Below are 15,750 nucleotides of genomic sequence, written 5' to 3'. Positions count from 1 at the left end.
ACGGAGCTATCTTTTGGATTTGTGCTGAAAACAGTGTTGATAACCCAGGGATGTTTTAGTTGTTGCTAAGTAATGCTTACACTAGTCAAGGACTTTTCAGTTTCCCATGCTCTGACAGGTGCACAAGAAGTTGAGATGGGACACAGCTGGGACAGCTGACCCCAAATGACCAAATGGATATTCCATACCACATGACGTCATGCTCAGCCTATAAAGCTGGGGGAAGAAGAAGGAAGAGGGGGATGTTTGGAGTTATGGTGTTTAGTCTTCCCAAGTAACTGTTGCATGTGATGGAGCCCTGCTTTCCTGGAGATGGCTGAACACCTGCCTGCCCATGGGAAGTAGTGAATGAATTCCTTGTTTTGCTTTGCTTGTGTGCACGGCTTTTGCTTTACTTACTAAACTGTCTTTATCTCAACCCACGAGTTTTCTCATTTTTACTCTTCTGATTCTCTCCCCCATCCCACCAGGGGGGAGTGAGCAAGCGGCTGTGTGGTGCTTAGTTGCCGGCTGGGGTTAAATCACGACCGTCCTTTTCGGTGCCCAATGTGGGGCTCAAAGGGTTCGAGATAATAATAGATTTGACTTGAATGTGCTAGATCGAATTTATAGCTGTTATTGTTGTTTAGCTACTAATTGACAGGCTCTGTGCTTGCCATAGGGCTTGCTGCCTTACTGTATGTTAGAGTCTAATGCTCGTTAGTGGCTGCTTTTTGCTTTTGCTGCTTGCTGTACTGCTTACCACCTTATTCTGCTGTGCCTGGGAACATTTTGAGAACAGCAATGGTGATGCGCCTGGACTAGCAGATGGCCAGGGCATCACTGCTGTTTCTGTGCTGCTGTACTGGACAGGCTGCAACACCAGTGTGAACTCAAGTTGAAGGGATTGTCACCTGCGGATGAGTCCACATGAGAGCAGGACACCACAAAGTGTCTGTGGCCGTGGATAAGCCCATGCCAGCGCAGGTACATCTCTAAGCATCTGTCGCCATGGTTATTTCTGTGCCGCAGCAGGTATACCTCTGCAGGGATTGTGGCCCAAGGATAAGTTCACATTGGAGAAGCATAGTCAAGGACTTTTCAGCTTCCCATGCTCTGACAGGTGCACAAGAAGTTGAGAGGGAACACAGCTGGGGCTGCTGACCCCAACTGACTAAACAGATATTCCATACCATATGATGTCATGCACAGTACATAAAGCTGGGGGAAGTAGAAGGAAGAGGGGGGAAGTTCAGAGTTATGGTGTTTTGTCTTCCCAAGTAACCATTATGCATGATGAAGCCCTGCTTTCCTGGAGATGGCTGAACCTGCCTGCCCATGGGAAGCAGTGAATGAGTTCCTTGTTTTGCTTTGCTTGCGTGCACGGCTTTTGCTTTGCTTACTAAACCGTCTTTATCTCAACCCACGAGTTTTCTCACTTTTACTCTTCAGATTCTCTCCCCCATCCCACCGGGGTCAGTGAGCGAGCAGATGTGTAGGGCTTAGTTGCCAGCTGGGGTTAAACCACGACACCGGCCCAGGGTCTTAATGATTTTAAGATGGAAATCTCTCCAGTCAGAGCTGTTCTGATTGGGATAAATAAATATTCACTGGAGTGAACTTGTGTCTCCTAGGTAGCCTAAGCTATTTGCTTTACCTGACACCTGCTCTTTCTGTCTACAAACAGAAATTCCATCCTGAAGCTGAAAAGACTTTCCCAACAGAATCTTATTTGAAATTAAAGTAAGTAATTCCAAGTAAATCATAGAATCATAGAATTGTTTAGGTTGGGATAGACTTTAAGATCATCAAGTCCAACCATTAACCTAATACTGCCAAGTCCACCACTAAACCATGTCCCTAAGCACCACATCCAAATGTCTTTTAAATACCGCCAGGCACGGTGACACCACCACTTCCCTGGGCAGCCTGTTCCAATGCTTGACAACACTTTTGGTGAAGAAATTCTTCCTAATATCCAGTCTAAACCTCCCCTGGTGCAACTTGAGGCCGTTTCCTCTCCTCCTATCGCTTGTTACTTGGGAGAAGAGAACGACACCCATCTTTGTACAAGCTCCATTCAGGTAGTTGTAGAGAGCAATAAGATCTCCCCTCAGTCTCCTTTTCTCCAGGCTAAACAACCCCAGTTCCCTCAGCCGCTCCTCATCAGACTTGTGCTCCAGACCCTTCACCAGCTTCGTTGCCCTTCTCTGGATGCGCTCCAGCACCTCAATGTCTCTCTTGTACTGAGGGGCCCAAAACTGAACACAGGACTCAAGGTGCAGCCTCACCAGTGCCGAGTACAGGGGCACGATCACTTCCCTAGTCCTGCTGGCCACGCTATTTCTGATACAAGCCAGGATGCCACTCTTCCCCAAGCCTGTAGCATTGCATGGGGTTGTTGTGACCCAAGTACAGGACTCGACACTTAGCCTTGTTATAGCTCATACAATTGGCCTCAGCCCGTTGATCCAGCCTATCCAGATCCCTCTGTTAAACCTTCCTACTCTCAAGCAGATCAACACTCCTGCACAACTTGGTGTCGTCTGCAAGCTTACTGAGGGTGCATGCGATCCCCTCGTCCAGATCATTGATAAATATATTGAACAGAACTGGCCCCAATACTGAGCCCTGGGGAACACCACTTGTGACTGACCACCAACTGGATTTAACTCCATTCACCACCACTCTTTGGGCCCGGCCATCCAGCCAGTTTTTTACCCAGCAGAGAGTACGCTTGTCCAAGCCATAGGCAGCCAGTTTCTCCAGGAGAATGCTGTGGGAAATGGTGTCAAAGGCTTTACTAAAGTCTAGGTAGACAACATCCACAGCCTTTCCCTCATCCACTAGGCGGGTCACCTTATCGTAGAAGGAGATCAGGTTAGTCAGGCAGGACCTGCCTTTCATAAACCCATGCTGACTGGCCCTGATCACCTGGTTGTCCTGTATGTGTTGCATGATGGCACTCAGGATGATCTGCTCCATAACATTCCCAAGCACCGAGGTCAGACTGACAGGCCTGTAGTTCCCCGCATCTCCTTCTGGCCCTTCTTGTAGATGGGCGTCACATTTGCTAACCTCCAGGCCACTGGGACCTCCCCAGTTATCCAGGAATGCTGATACAGGATTGAAAGTGGCTTGGTGAGCACTTCCGCCAGCTCCCTCAGAACCCTTGGGTGGATCCCATCCGGCCCCATAGACCTGTGTGTGTCTAAGGGGTGTAGCAGGTCACTAACCATTTCCCCTTTGATTATGGGGGCTTCATTCTGCTCCCCATCCCTCTCTTCCAGCTCAGGGGCTGGGTACCTGAAGAACAACTGGTCTTGCTATTAAAGACTGAGGCAAAGAAGGCATTAAGTATCTCAGCCTTTTCCTCATCCTTGGTGGCAATGTTTCCCCCCACATCCAATAAAGGATGGAGATTCTCCTTAGTCCTCCTTTTGTTGCTAATGTAGTTATAGAAACATTTTTTATTGTCTTTTATGGCAGTAGCCAGATTAAGATCTAGCTGGGCTTTAGCTCTTCTAATTTTCTCCCTGCATAACCTCACAACATCCTTGTAGTCCTCCTGAGTTGCCTCACCCTTCTTCCAAAGGTTATAAACTCTCCTTTTTTTTCCTGAGTTCCAGCCAAAGCTCTCTGTTCAGCCAGGCCAGTCTTCTTTCCTGCCGGCTCGTCTTTTGGCACATGGGGACAGCCTGCTCCTGTGCCTTTAAGATTTCCTTCTTGAAGAATGTCCAGCCTTCCTGGACTCCTTTGCCCTTCAAAACTGCCTCCCAGGGGACTCTGTCAGGCCTAAACAGGCCAAAGTCTGCCCTCTGGAAGTCCAAGGTAGCAGTTCTGCTGACCCCTTCCTTACGTCTCCAAGAATCAAAAACTCTATCATTTTGTGATCTCTATGCCCAAGATGGCCTTCAACTGTCACATCACCCACAAGTCCTTCTCTGTTCACAAACAACAGGCCCAGCGGGGCACCTTCCCTAGTTGGCTCACTCACCAGCTGTGTCAGGAAGTTGTCTGCCACACACTCCAGGAACCTCCTAGACTGTTTCCTCTCTGCTGTATTGTATTTCCAGCAGAGATCTGGTAAGTTGAAGTCCCCCACGAGAACAAGGGCTAGTGGTTGTGAGACTTCTGCCAGCTGCTTATAGAATATTTCATCTGCTGCTTCATCCTGGTTGGGTGGTCTGTAACAGACTCCCACCATGATATCTGCCTTGTTGGCCTTCCCCCTGAGTCTTACCCATAGACACTCCACCCTCTCATCACCATCATTAAACTCTAGCCAGTTAAAAGACTCCACAACATACAGGGCTATCCCACCGCCTCTCCTTCTTTGCCTAATGTTAAATGCTGTTACTTTTCATAATGTTTTCTTTAGTGGGAAGAGCTTTTGGTAAGAATGTTTTTAATGTAAACCCATTTCATCAGAAGTAGAGAGAGAGACAGAGAATATCCCACAGTGAATACTTTATATACAGTTCTGGTTTTCATGATATTTTGGTGATACTTGAACTGTGACACTTGAGCTGGAGATCATCCACCAGACCTCTGGGATTGGTAGACAAGTATACATATTTGATCTCTGACATTTGTATTGCTTTTAATCTTTCTTGCATTATCTCTAGATGAGGCACAGTCATGGTTCATATTGTCATTGCACAGGAATACGATGATGCTTTCTCTTTAGTCAAATACATTGACATGAATGTAAAAAAAACCCCACATCATTCTCTGTTAGAATTATTCTGTAACTCATATGCAGATTATCTGACTGTTCAGATGCTTTCCTGCTCTCTAAGGCTGAGAAAGACTGATCTATACAGCAAAGAGGAGGACTACAGGCAGCGTAAAACACAGGACTTACCCCTATTGTTCCAAAACTTTCAGGTTTTCTTCTAATTTTTTTCTTGCAGAGATGTCTCCATAACCATTTGATCAGATACCAGAGAGACTTTGGGCTTGGTATGACATTGAAAGGAGTGGGCAGAGTTCCCCCTTCTTCAAAGTAACTCATCCAGAGTTTTGTTCGAGCAAACTTCCACTCAATGTCTGCATGATCCTGCACACAACAAACACAACACCAGCACAGATCTTGCTTTAATTAAGGAGGTGAAACAAACTTCTACAAAAATCTGAAAACCTAAAACTAGAACAACTCTGAAATACTAATGAATTTTCTTGTTAAAATATTGGCATCTTCTTTTGACAGAAGGTCTTTAACACAAAGCAAAGCTAAGCTGCTTTACTTCAGTAAAGAGATGTTAGATATGTACAGTATATATCCACTTGCAACAATTTTTTCCTTGCTACAGGCTTTTAAATAATTAAAAGTCTCTCAAACAACAAAGGACAATTACAAGTAGAAAAATGCTACATTTCTGGAAGAGGTGTTTTGTTATAATAGCAGCTCATCATTATTCCACATAATTACTCTGCTGTGTAGCAGGTTCAACAAGTTCATAAGTCTCATGCACTCTCTTAGTAATTGCCAGCCCCTGAAATTCACGAATAGGTTATCCAACAAATCATGAGGCTACTTAACAACTGTTGAGTCAAGTATCTTTTTTTCCTCCTACTTCAGAATCATATATTTGGAATAGGTTGTGGGTTTTTCTAAACTTATTTTTATTTGAAATTTTATTTCTTTTGGATTCTGTATAATACCACATAATTTTGAAAAGTTTGGAAAAAATAAAAAATAAAGTCCACGAAAAGATTGCTAAATCCTAGCAGCTGAACAAGAAGTTTAAATTACTAATATTAGATTTGGACAACAAACATAGTAGCCAATAACTACAGATATAGCCCTAGCCTTTAATATTTAGCCAGATATACAGTAATCAAAACAGTAATTTAGAAGTTCTAGTAGGAAAAGTATTCTACCTGCAGTCTGAGTTTTGGTGAATGTTAGTATGTTGTGATATTGTGTACCAGACTTTGCCAACTACTGTTATATAAACACAGGTAGTCAGTATTTCTTTTGTGGAAAAACTTGTAATTTCCAGATTAGAAAAAAGGCACATTTTAAAATCTTAAGGTTGTGAAGCTTTCTTTTATTTGTTTGCTTTCTGTATGATCACATTTGAAGTATCATATGATGAATCAGTGTTTATTTTCATTAGTTTCCTTAATAGACAGCTGAGAAATAAAAATAAGCCAATAGCTCTGTTAAGGATAAAGACAGTTTTCAATAAATGAGAAAACAGGACATTACTGAATAAGAAGTCATGACCTTTTTTTGAATTGCTAATGGGTCCAAAATTGTCCATGAAATGTGGGCATCAAATTTCCATTAACTGTATATTCATGCTATATAAAAATCCAAAAATAACAGCATTTTAAAGGTTAATAAATACAATGTATTAAAAATAAAGTAGAGACAGAATAATCTTTGGCAGACTCTCTTTTTCAGGAGAGGTCCTGCACAGTGCAGCTTGGGCAGGGCTGTAGCCCATGTCACTTGCCAGCAGCTTGAGGACACCTTTCTCAACCCCCAAGCTGGCTTCTGCAGCAGGGCCACCTCTTCCCCATTCAGAGTTGTGGGGAAATTCCCCTCTGTCCAGTCCAGCTGGGGTCTGGTTTCTGTGTCCTTCCAGAACAGTGCAAAAGAATTAGAACAAATTAGAGAATTTGTCCCAATATCCTGGGACAAATAAAAAAGATTTACTGCCAGAAAAAATGGGATGTAGGAACAGAGAGAAGGTATATATTATATGTAAATGATCTAAGGATAAGGAACAACTTACAGCAATAAGTTGGTAAGAATTATTCATCATGGCTATTAGCATGTTGAGTAAAACAACCAGAGAGATTACATTATAGGTACCAAACATGGTGGCCCCAACAAATTCAGTAAATTCATGCCTTGCTTTCACATTGGTCACATAGAGATTGATGAGTCCAAATATAGACCAGAATAATGACTGCAGTGTTTCAAATAATCTGAAAAACAAAACCCGAAAAGAATAGCTGGATAATAACAATACATGTACTTTTCAGATTGTTCAGTTTTTCCCCAAACACACAAAAGTCCTCGACTTGATTGAGATGAAGGATACTTATCACAATATACACAACATATATGGAATATCTTTCTAGGGAAACAATGGCTTAATGTTTCAAATCTGAGCCTCTAGATATACAGTACTGAATGTATAAATAAGCCTGCAAGTAAAAGGCTGATTTTGTTCAAATTTCTGAGGGATAAATATAGTTTTAGAGATCTTATTTTGGACACCTGCCTTTGCAGTATTTTGACCCTTTGCCTTGACTGTAGAGGGTAGAACAAGGATACAAAAGTAACTCAATGATTGTATTTCACCAAGATGTTAAAACAATTATGGTATCCTCATACCTACTTGGTGTTGTCAGTTTATGCAATTTCTAGTTTGTGTTGAGAGCTATGGAGATAAAAGGAGTTGTAAAATTACAAGGACATTATTATTAGCATATGTTTTGTTTTGCAAAGAATGGAGACATTAAAAAGGCAAAAATGCCTCTCTCAAATGAAACTTGTGCTTTTACAACTAAATGATATGATATTCCCTTAGAGAAGTTTGGGACAATAGCTAGGAAGCTAAATAGCAATAACCAACTTTTAAAAAATCCTCTGCAACTAGATAGCTTGACATAATTTCACTTTTGTACAATGTTCAGCTACACTATAGTGTCACAAGCACGGGCCCTGGTTAGCCCAGTTGCTCCTGAAAAGTTTGGAGCAAAATTTTCTGCTTGTCTGGTCCCATATCTTGAGATTAATTGGAGCGAGTTTTACCCATGGCCTCTCTCCTGCTCCTTCACCCTGTCACCAGAAGCAGGTTGTGTGGGCCAGGACAGGATGTGTGGGCCACCAGTGCTGTCCCCACTGCACCCGGAGCAGGGAGGCTGCTGAACTGCGGGGGCTTGTACCGCCCTGGGTGGTCCTGCACACTGGGACCCACTGTCCAGAACTGGGCAAAACTTAACCCTTCAGCTCCTTTCCCACCATGCAGTATCATCTGTGAAATGTAACTTTGCCATGCAACCCAGTACAGTGCTGTCCTACAGAGATACCTGCGAGGGCAGTCTGCTTTTATTTATAGAAACTCTAGGTCCTGAATCTCTGCTGCTGTTATACAGTGTATATGAGTGGTAAAGTACTGCTCTGGAGTCTCTTGTATGGTTTACACTTGTCTGAGCACAAATTGCACAGCCGCTATCGTCCCCTGCTCACAGCTGCAGAAAAGGCTCATAGGGCATCACAGTTTGCCTTGACGCCATCTTCTGGCACTAGTACTAGTAGTCCCCACTATTTCCCAGATGAATAATATTGCTTCCCTCAAAGTTCAGCTCTGAAAAATTTCTTTGTGCTTTTCTGTTCAGATCACACAAAGTTTAGACCTGCATAAGATGTTATCAATATGTAAGATAAATACGCTGTGCCTGAGCAAAGTTGCTTGATTAAGATGATATAAAAGGTGTTATTTTTATAAAATTATTTACTTTAAGATGGAAGCCATTGGTAATAAATATAGTTTAAAAACAGCCTACATATGATTCATAGAAGGTAATAGGGAACAAGTATTTATAGCAGGAGTTTGATTTAGATTGGAAGTTGAAAGATGAGATAGAGAATTAGTATTCATTTGGTACTGTTTTGGTACTATAGATGAACTACAGAACAGAGTGAAGTAAAATTGATTTTTAAGTGAAAGAAAAATAAATAAACTTTGAAACAGAAGTTGGAATACAGTATTTGATTGTGTGGAGTAGACTCAGGGTCAGTAGAAACCTGGACTGAATGTTTTCTCCTGCCTCAGTTTATCACATTTACAAGGAATCTTCATGTTTTAGAACACCCAACTTATTTCATGTCCACAAGTAGAAATGCAGAGCGACAGCTGCCTGGATAAGCAAGCTCTGATCTGGTGATCATTTTTCCCTTAATTCTAAATATGTACTTTCTAAGCTCATATTATCTCCCCTTTCTCTTTATTTTATCTTTTTATCTTTTGAGATATCTTGAACTGTACAGACTTCACTGTGGTATGGGAAGAACATTATTACAGAGTGATGTAATGTTAATTTTTTTTTTTTTTTAATTAGGGTAACTTTAGATGTTTCTGTCAGGACACCACTGTAATACCAACAGAAAACAGACAGCCTCTTTCCTGTAAACAACATCTAAGTGATTAAAATATTGGGGGCAGAGGGGGAGGATGGAAATAGATCAGCCACTTACGTTGAAAATGCATTATTCTGCTTTTCACATCGTATTCCTTTGCAGTTGCCGGGTTCATTTGTCTCGTAGTAGAAATACAGCTGGTTCAATCCATTTGCAAAAGCTAGCAGCACAAGGCAGTATATGAAGAGAAACTTCAAAATGTCCAGCAACATTCTTCCTAGAGATATCTGCAGAGGTCCCAGGTGAGAATTTGCAGTGAATAATGAGATCAAGCGTAGGGAGCTAAAGATGTTTGCGATTGCAAACAGGGCCTCAGCCACCAAGGTTGGATGCCACATGTCCCAGCTCTCCCGTGGAACTAACCCACTATACTGAAAATAAGCAGAAGGGAAGAAATTACTCCTCTATTTTTATGCATAAACAAGTATTTCAGTTTCTTTATAAGCTGTTCAATTAATTTGCAGATAGCGCAATGAAACTAAACATCATTTGGAAAGCAACATGTCTTCAGGAGAGTTTTTTATTTTAGCAAAACAAAAAATGGACAGTACTTGTCCTTCATTTTTATCTGCAGCGTGGTATATGCTTTCTAGTTTTTTGCCTGTGTTTTGCATTTGGTTATAATTTTCACAGTAGCAAAAGCAAGTGTAACAATTCTGATTGAGAGTTAAAAGGAACACCTGGATTTTTAGAATTACAGAAACTTTCAGCTGTAAAATCAGGTAAATTAGGTCTTTGGAGAACAGTGCGGATATGACAATGATGGGTAGAAAACTGTAAGAACTTTGGCAAGTTGGAAGAAGACAATTAATCAAGGAATAAGTATATTGCTTAATCACTAACACTGGACCAATGATGAAAAAGCTGTTTATTAATGAACCATGGCAAACTGCTTGTGTGTCTCATTATCAAAGAGTCTGATCCCTGGAACTGTGACTCTTTACTGTTCCAGCTCTATCAAAAAATTTCTTGAAGATGAAAGAGGTTACTTTGAACTGAAGCTTAACTACTGTGGCAGACTCATTATTATTTATTTGGTCTCATTAATCTGTTTTTACAGAATGTATCAGGGAACAGAATATATGCTATGAAGCACTCTAAAACGATGGGATAATATGAAGCAGATTGCAAAAGGGACTATGGTGCGGTTTGTATTTACCTACTCTAGACCACCCAGATACATCCTTCAGAGCTGCTGAGCATGCCCTCAGTAGTAAGGAAAGGGACTGCTCTGTGTCACTGGGACCAGATGAAAAAACATAGCCAGGCATCACAACATATCCACATCACACTCACCCTCCAAAGAAAGTGACTGCTCTGAAAGTGGTTCGAGACCACCTGAGGAACTTGAACATACGTAAGTCTATGGGACCCGACGAGATGCATCCCAGAGCCCTGAGGGAATTGGCTGATGTAGTTGCCAAGCCACTCTCTGTGGTATTTGGAAATTCATGGCAGTCAGGTGAAGTTCCCGGTGACTGGAAAAAGGGAAACATTGCACCCATTTTTAAAAAGGGTAGAAAGGAGGACCCTGGGAACTACCAACCTGTCAGCCTCACCTCTGTGCCTGGGAAGATCATGGAACAGATCCTCCTAGAAGCTTTGCTAAGGCATATGGAGGACAGGGAGGTGATTTGAGACAGTCAGCATGGCTTCACCAAGGGCAAGTCCTGCCTGACCAACCTAGTGGCCTTCTATGATGGAGTGACTACATCAGTGGACAAGGGAAGGGCTATGGATGTCATCTATCTGGACTTCTGTAAGGCCTTTGACAGTCCCCCATGACATCCTTCTCTCTGAATTGGAGAGATATGGATTTGATGGATGAACTATTCGGTAAATAAGGAATTGGCTGGATGGTCGTATCCAGAGTAGTGGTCAATGGCTCTCCGGATGGAGATCAGTAATGAGTGGTGTCCCTCAGGGGTCTTGGTATTGGGACCAGTACCGTTCAATATCTTCATCACTGACATAGACAGTGGGATCGAGTGCATCCTCAGCAAATTTGAAGACTGAGTGGTGCGGTTGATATGCCTAAGGGACAGGATGCCATCCAGAGGGACCTGGACAAGCTCCAGAAGTGGGCCCATGTGAACCTCATGAGGTTCAACAAGGCCAAGTGCAAGGTCCTGCACGTAGGTCGGGGCAACCCCCAATATCAACACAGGCCCTAGCCTGTGTTGATGAAGGGATGAAGGGATTGAGAGCAGGCCTGCAGAGAAGGACTTGGGGATACTGGTGGATGAAAAGCTGGACATGAGCCAGCAATGTGCACTCGCAGCCCAGAAAGCCAACCGTATCCTGGGCTGCATCAAAAGAAGCATGGCCAGGAGGTCAAGGGAGGTGATTCTGCCCCTCTACTCTGCTCTGGTGAGACCCCACCTGGAGTACTGCATCCAGCTCTGGAGTCCTCAGCACAGGAGAGACATGGACCTGTTGGAGCAGGTCCAGAGGAGGGCCACAAAAATGATCAGAGGGCTGGAACACCTCTCCTATGAGGAAAAGCTGAGAGAGTTGGGGTTGTTTAGCCTGGAGAAGAGAAGGCTCCAGGGAGACCTTATTGAAGCCTTTGAATACTTAAAAGGTCTTATAAGAAAGATGAGGACAGACTTTTTAATAGAGCCTGTAGTGATAGGACAAGGGATAATGGTTTAAAACTGAAAGAGGGTAGATTCAGACTTTATATAAGGAAGAAATTTTTTATAATGAGAGTGGTGAAACACTGGAACAGGTTGCTCAGAGAGGTGGTAGATGCCCCATCCCTGGAAACATTCAAGGTCAGATTGGACAGGGCTCTGAGCAACCTGATCTAGTTGAAGATGTTTGCATTGCCCCCCCTCACTGCAGGGAGGTTGGACTAGATGATGTTTAAAGGTCCCTTCCAACCCAAATCATTCTATGATTCTGTGATTCTATGATTCAAGTTGCAGCATTGTTTTGGTGCTAGTTGCACCTAGCATTGTCCAGTGCTAGTTGGCACAGGACCTGGCCATGCCAGGGTTGCTCTAACCAGCTGGTAGTGCAGGTGAGGCAGTCCCAGTGCTTGACAGCAATCCCTGGCACAGTTTTATTTACTCATATACAAGCAGCCATAGCACCTGACAGTCGTGGATTTGGGGATGAGAACTGTGAAACTGGAGAAGAGTCCATTGAAAAGTTAAGAATTACTCAGCTTTACACTTCAAACACCATAGATATTTGTACTCTACAGAGTAGGGAATTAAATCCACACATGCTGGAGTCATAGGTCAGTACTCTCTTCATTAGACTATCCTCTCCCCTGATGATCATGCTGTAAAATCAAGTCTTACTGCATTTGACATTGTAGCTCCAAGAGAGATGCTATTCTGCCTCATCCACTATTGCCCTTCAGTCCAATTCTGATTTAGTCAAGATCGGTGATGAAGTAACAGGCAATAGAAAATAGAACTGAGTTACCAGAGACATCAGCTAAGAGATAAAAGCAAGAAGAAAAAGAAGAAGAAAAAATTGTCAATGTTTATTGAGAAAAGAGAGGTGAGAACTCCTCAGCATGTTTTCTATAATTCTTTCTTTGAATAATATTATACAGTATATTACTGTGGATTTTGACGGCACTTCACAACCCTGGTATGTGAAAACTTGCACCTATTAAATAAGTAGGAACAATTGTCAGTACAAGCAAAGATTAGGTGCTGAACATTGCAGTAGGTGCTCAGATTAGGGAAAAGTACACAAGGTGTGTTGGGGAATAAAGTAAAATATAGTCATGAAAAAATTTAAAGAAGATATTTGAAACTAGGAGGAGATGGAGTTTTTGGTAGAGAATCAAAAGCATCCAACTGCAGACATTTTTTAGGTGAAGGCAAGTAGTAGCAGATTTCAAGGAAGTTAAAGAAGCCGGGGGGAGGGGTGGGGGGGAGGAATCTAAGGAAATACCATTCTGAGAAAAACATGGAACTACAGGACACTGAATAAGGATAGCATACGATATAGTAACAGCGCAAGGATCAAGTTAAACCAATCAGGTGTGGACAGCCGCATCTGTGCTCTCTGTCACCTCCTTTTACAGTCAGCAAAGAAAAATGGGCTTTTCTAGCGTAGTAGGAAAGCAAATATCCCAAACAGGTCAGATAAATTGCTCTTTAACTTCCTCTGTTTCTCCTCATTGATTATTGGGGTAGGGGAGAGACTTATAGTTGTAGACTTATAGTTGTAGTCTGACAAGATGTATCCAATGTCACCTTTTCTAGAAGAGATGAGGTTAAGGAGAAAGGACTTTATCTATGATGTTCTGGATTGAGACACAAAACTGGTGTGTTAAAACAGCCAGAAAAGATCAAATGACCTCTTATTTGTAAAAGGGAAATCAAAGGCACAACTCTGTTATTTCAGCTTAACCGACTGTGCCTTTTTTCAGCCCAAGTACTTCTTGCATGTGTGGATACAATGCAAAAGGTCTCATGGTTGTAAGCAGCGAGTGAGGGCTGTTATTTGAGTTTTGAAGAGACATGATTTAAGAGACTGGAAATACTGGGCTGAAAAATAGTGAGAAAGGTGAAGGCCTGAGAAGTAAGTTTGGAAATGATCTGTGAAATATACTAGCTGAAAGAAGACAGCAAATAATATAAAGAAAATCATAAGAGGGCTCTGACAACAAAACCTTATTGATTCCACTAACTAGAGGATTCTGAAACAAAATGTAGTCATATCAAGGAAGAACCAGGAGAACAAAGAAGCTCACATGTGAAAAGGAAAAGAAAGCAGAAGAGAGTAAGGCTAGGCATATTAAAACCAGAACCAATGAAAATATGAAAAAACCCCCAACTGTATTTTAGGACCAAAAACCCCAAAACATGCAGAATTGAAGTATTTGTTCTCTCACTCATGCTTGTTGATGTTCTTCTGTTCTATATAGAATAAATAAATGGTTATTGTTGTAGGGAATGTAAAATGGTAAGAGCAAATATAGCAATGCTGAGCTTGTAAATCATGTTGATACTTTGTAGTCTTTCTTTTATTATTTTGTGACCCTGCTCAATTTCTGTCCCCACTTCAAATGCAAACACAACCTTTTGACATGTAACAAAGCCAACCATCATTTAACATGATTAAATAATACCTATCATTGGCTTGTTGGTTGAAGGAAATGTACATAGCACATCAATGGAAAATTAAGAGCAGAAAACAAATTGAGCAGGATATAAACTGTAGAGTTTCAAGGCAAATATATGATGATTGTGCAATTTCACCCAGGGAATACGAGATAATAATTCTTGATCCTTACTCAAAGGAATTCAAATGCAAATCTAATATCAGAACCATTTGTGAGAAAAAAGCTGAGTGATCACTGTTTTCCCATGAAAACAAAAGTCATGAACTGCAAATCTTGTGAAAGCACCAAGAAAGATCAAACAGACATGTAGATCAGGCTACCTGAAAGTTTAATTGGCTGTTGGACCTTGGTCAAATGTGACCCCTTGTTTCCAATAACAAAAAGAAAGGTTAGATAATACCCATTTCAGGAAAAGAACTTTAAATCCTTTCCTGAAAGGTCTTATGCAAATGTGAACTCTTCCTACTTTCAAATGTACATCCCAATCTTTGCATTCATTATGCTAAATTTCAGAGCAGCAGTAGGAAGAGGGCAGGGGGATGGCCTAGCAAAGAGCTTTAAAACGGTGATTACACTGAGGAATTGAGTCTATAATTTTTCAGGGGGGAGGAGGGTTAATACTCCTATGTAAATGGACATTTGGCCCGTGAATGTGGTGAAACCAATCAAAACCATTTTACAATGCAAACATACAAGAAGAAGATGTTAGCTTCTGCAGAACTGGTGGCAGAAGAGAAATACAATCTTATTTACTACTGAACAGAGCAGATCTGACACAGTGATCATTAAGCCAGTAAATGTTGAGACAAATAACGTATTTTTAGTTACTTTTCAGAGTTCTTGCCTTGAACAGGAACCTGTTTCCCTACTAGCTTTTCATGTCAGTGGCTGAGACACATAATCAGTAATATGAACTTGTATGCAATCTCTAGCAGAATTGGAAGCAAGCAGTGCTAGGTCCAATGCTCAGGTTTAACAAATATTTAAGATAAAGCAAGCAGGGTCTGCACATAACTTGGCACTGTACCTAACTATGCATCAGTACAAAATAAATTATCTTCCAAAAACATAAAAAGAAACATTTTTCTTAGAGCACAACGAATTCTATTTATATTTATAACCCTCCGTCAAAACAGATGTGTTGCTTAGAATCAGTCATCTTGTACTCTCATAAAACATGTGACAATGCACTATTTATAATCACATTATTTATTGGGGAGAGAGCATTTTCAGTGGATATACTGCGTAGTTTAAAAAGACCTCACATGTTGATATACAATCAGAGACAAAAAGCATAGCCCTTTGAAAAATGAGAGATGTACTAATTTTATTTGAATACTGGCAGTGAAACAGATAACTTTGAGTTATCTCAGCAGTTCTCTCATCCTGAAATTACACTCTTTGGTGTATTTTATACTATCCCATCCGCTGCTGTAAATAATATTAATCTAATTAACCACTGTGTCAGTCAGAGAGCCTTGAATGGGCAATAAATATTATGTTTTTCTCT

At 41.5% G+C, this 15,750-nt stretch overlaps 1 protein-coding gene across 1 annotated transcript in view; it reads right to left on the bottom strand.

Annotated features, from left to right (window-relative positions):
- Nucleotides 1-15,750, bottom strand: part of TRPC4 (transient receptor potential cation channel subfamily C member 4) — a 164,989-nt gene that overhangs the window by 12,299 nt on the left and 136,940 nt on the right. Inside the window, exons 6-8 of the mRNA XM_075491999.1 lie at nucleotides 9,203-9,516; nucleotides 6,729-6,924; nucleotides 4,847-5,041 (exon numbers count right to left, since the gene is read on the bottom strand). Coding sequence (XP_075348114.1) covers nucleotides 4,847-5,041; nucleotides 6,729-6,924; nucleotides 9,203-9,516 — 705 coding nt within the window. The remainder of the gene's footprint in view (nucleotides 1-4,846; nucleotides 5,042-6,728; nucleotides 6,925-9,202; nucleotides 9,517-15,750) is intronic.

Source organism: Mycteria americana, chromosome 1 (assembly GCF_035582795.1).
Source record: "Mycteria americana isolate JAX WOST 10 ecotype Jacksonville Zoo and Gardens chromosome 1, USCA_MyAme_1.0, whole genome shotgun sequence".
In the NCBI taxonomy this organism is placed as follows: Eukaryota; Metazoa; Chordata; class Aves; order Ciconiiformes; family Ciconiidae; genus Mycteria; species Mycteria americana.
The sequence above is the reverse complement of the archived record's forward strand: the minus strand, read 5'-3'. Positions and strand labels throughout refer to the sequence as shown.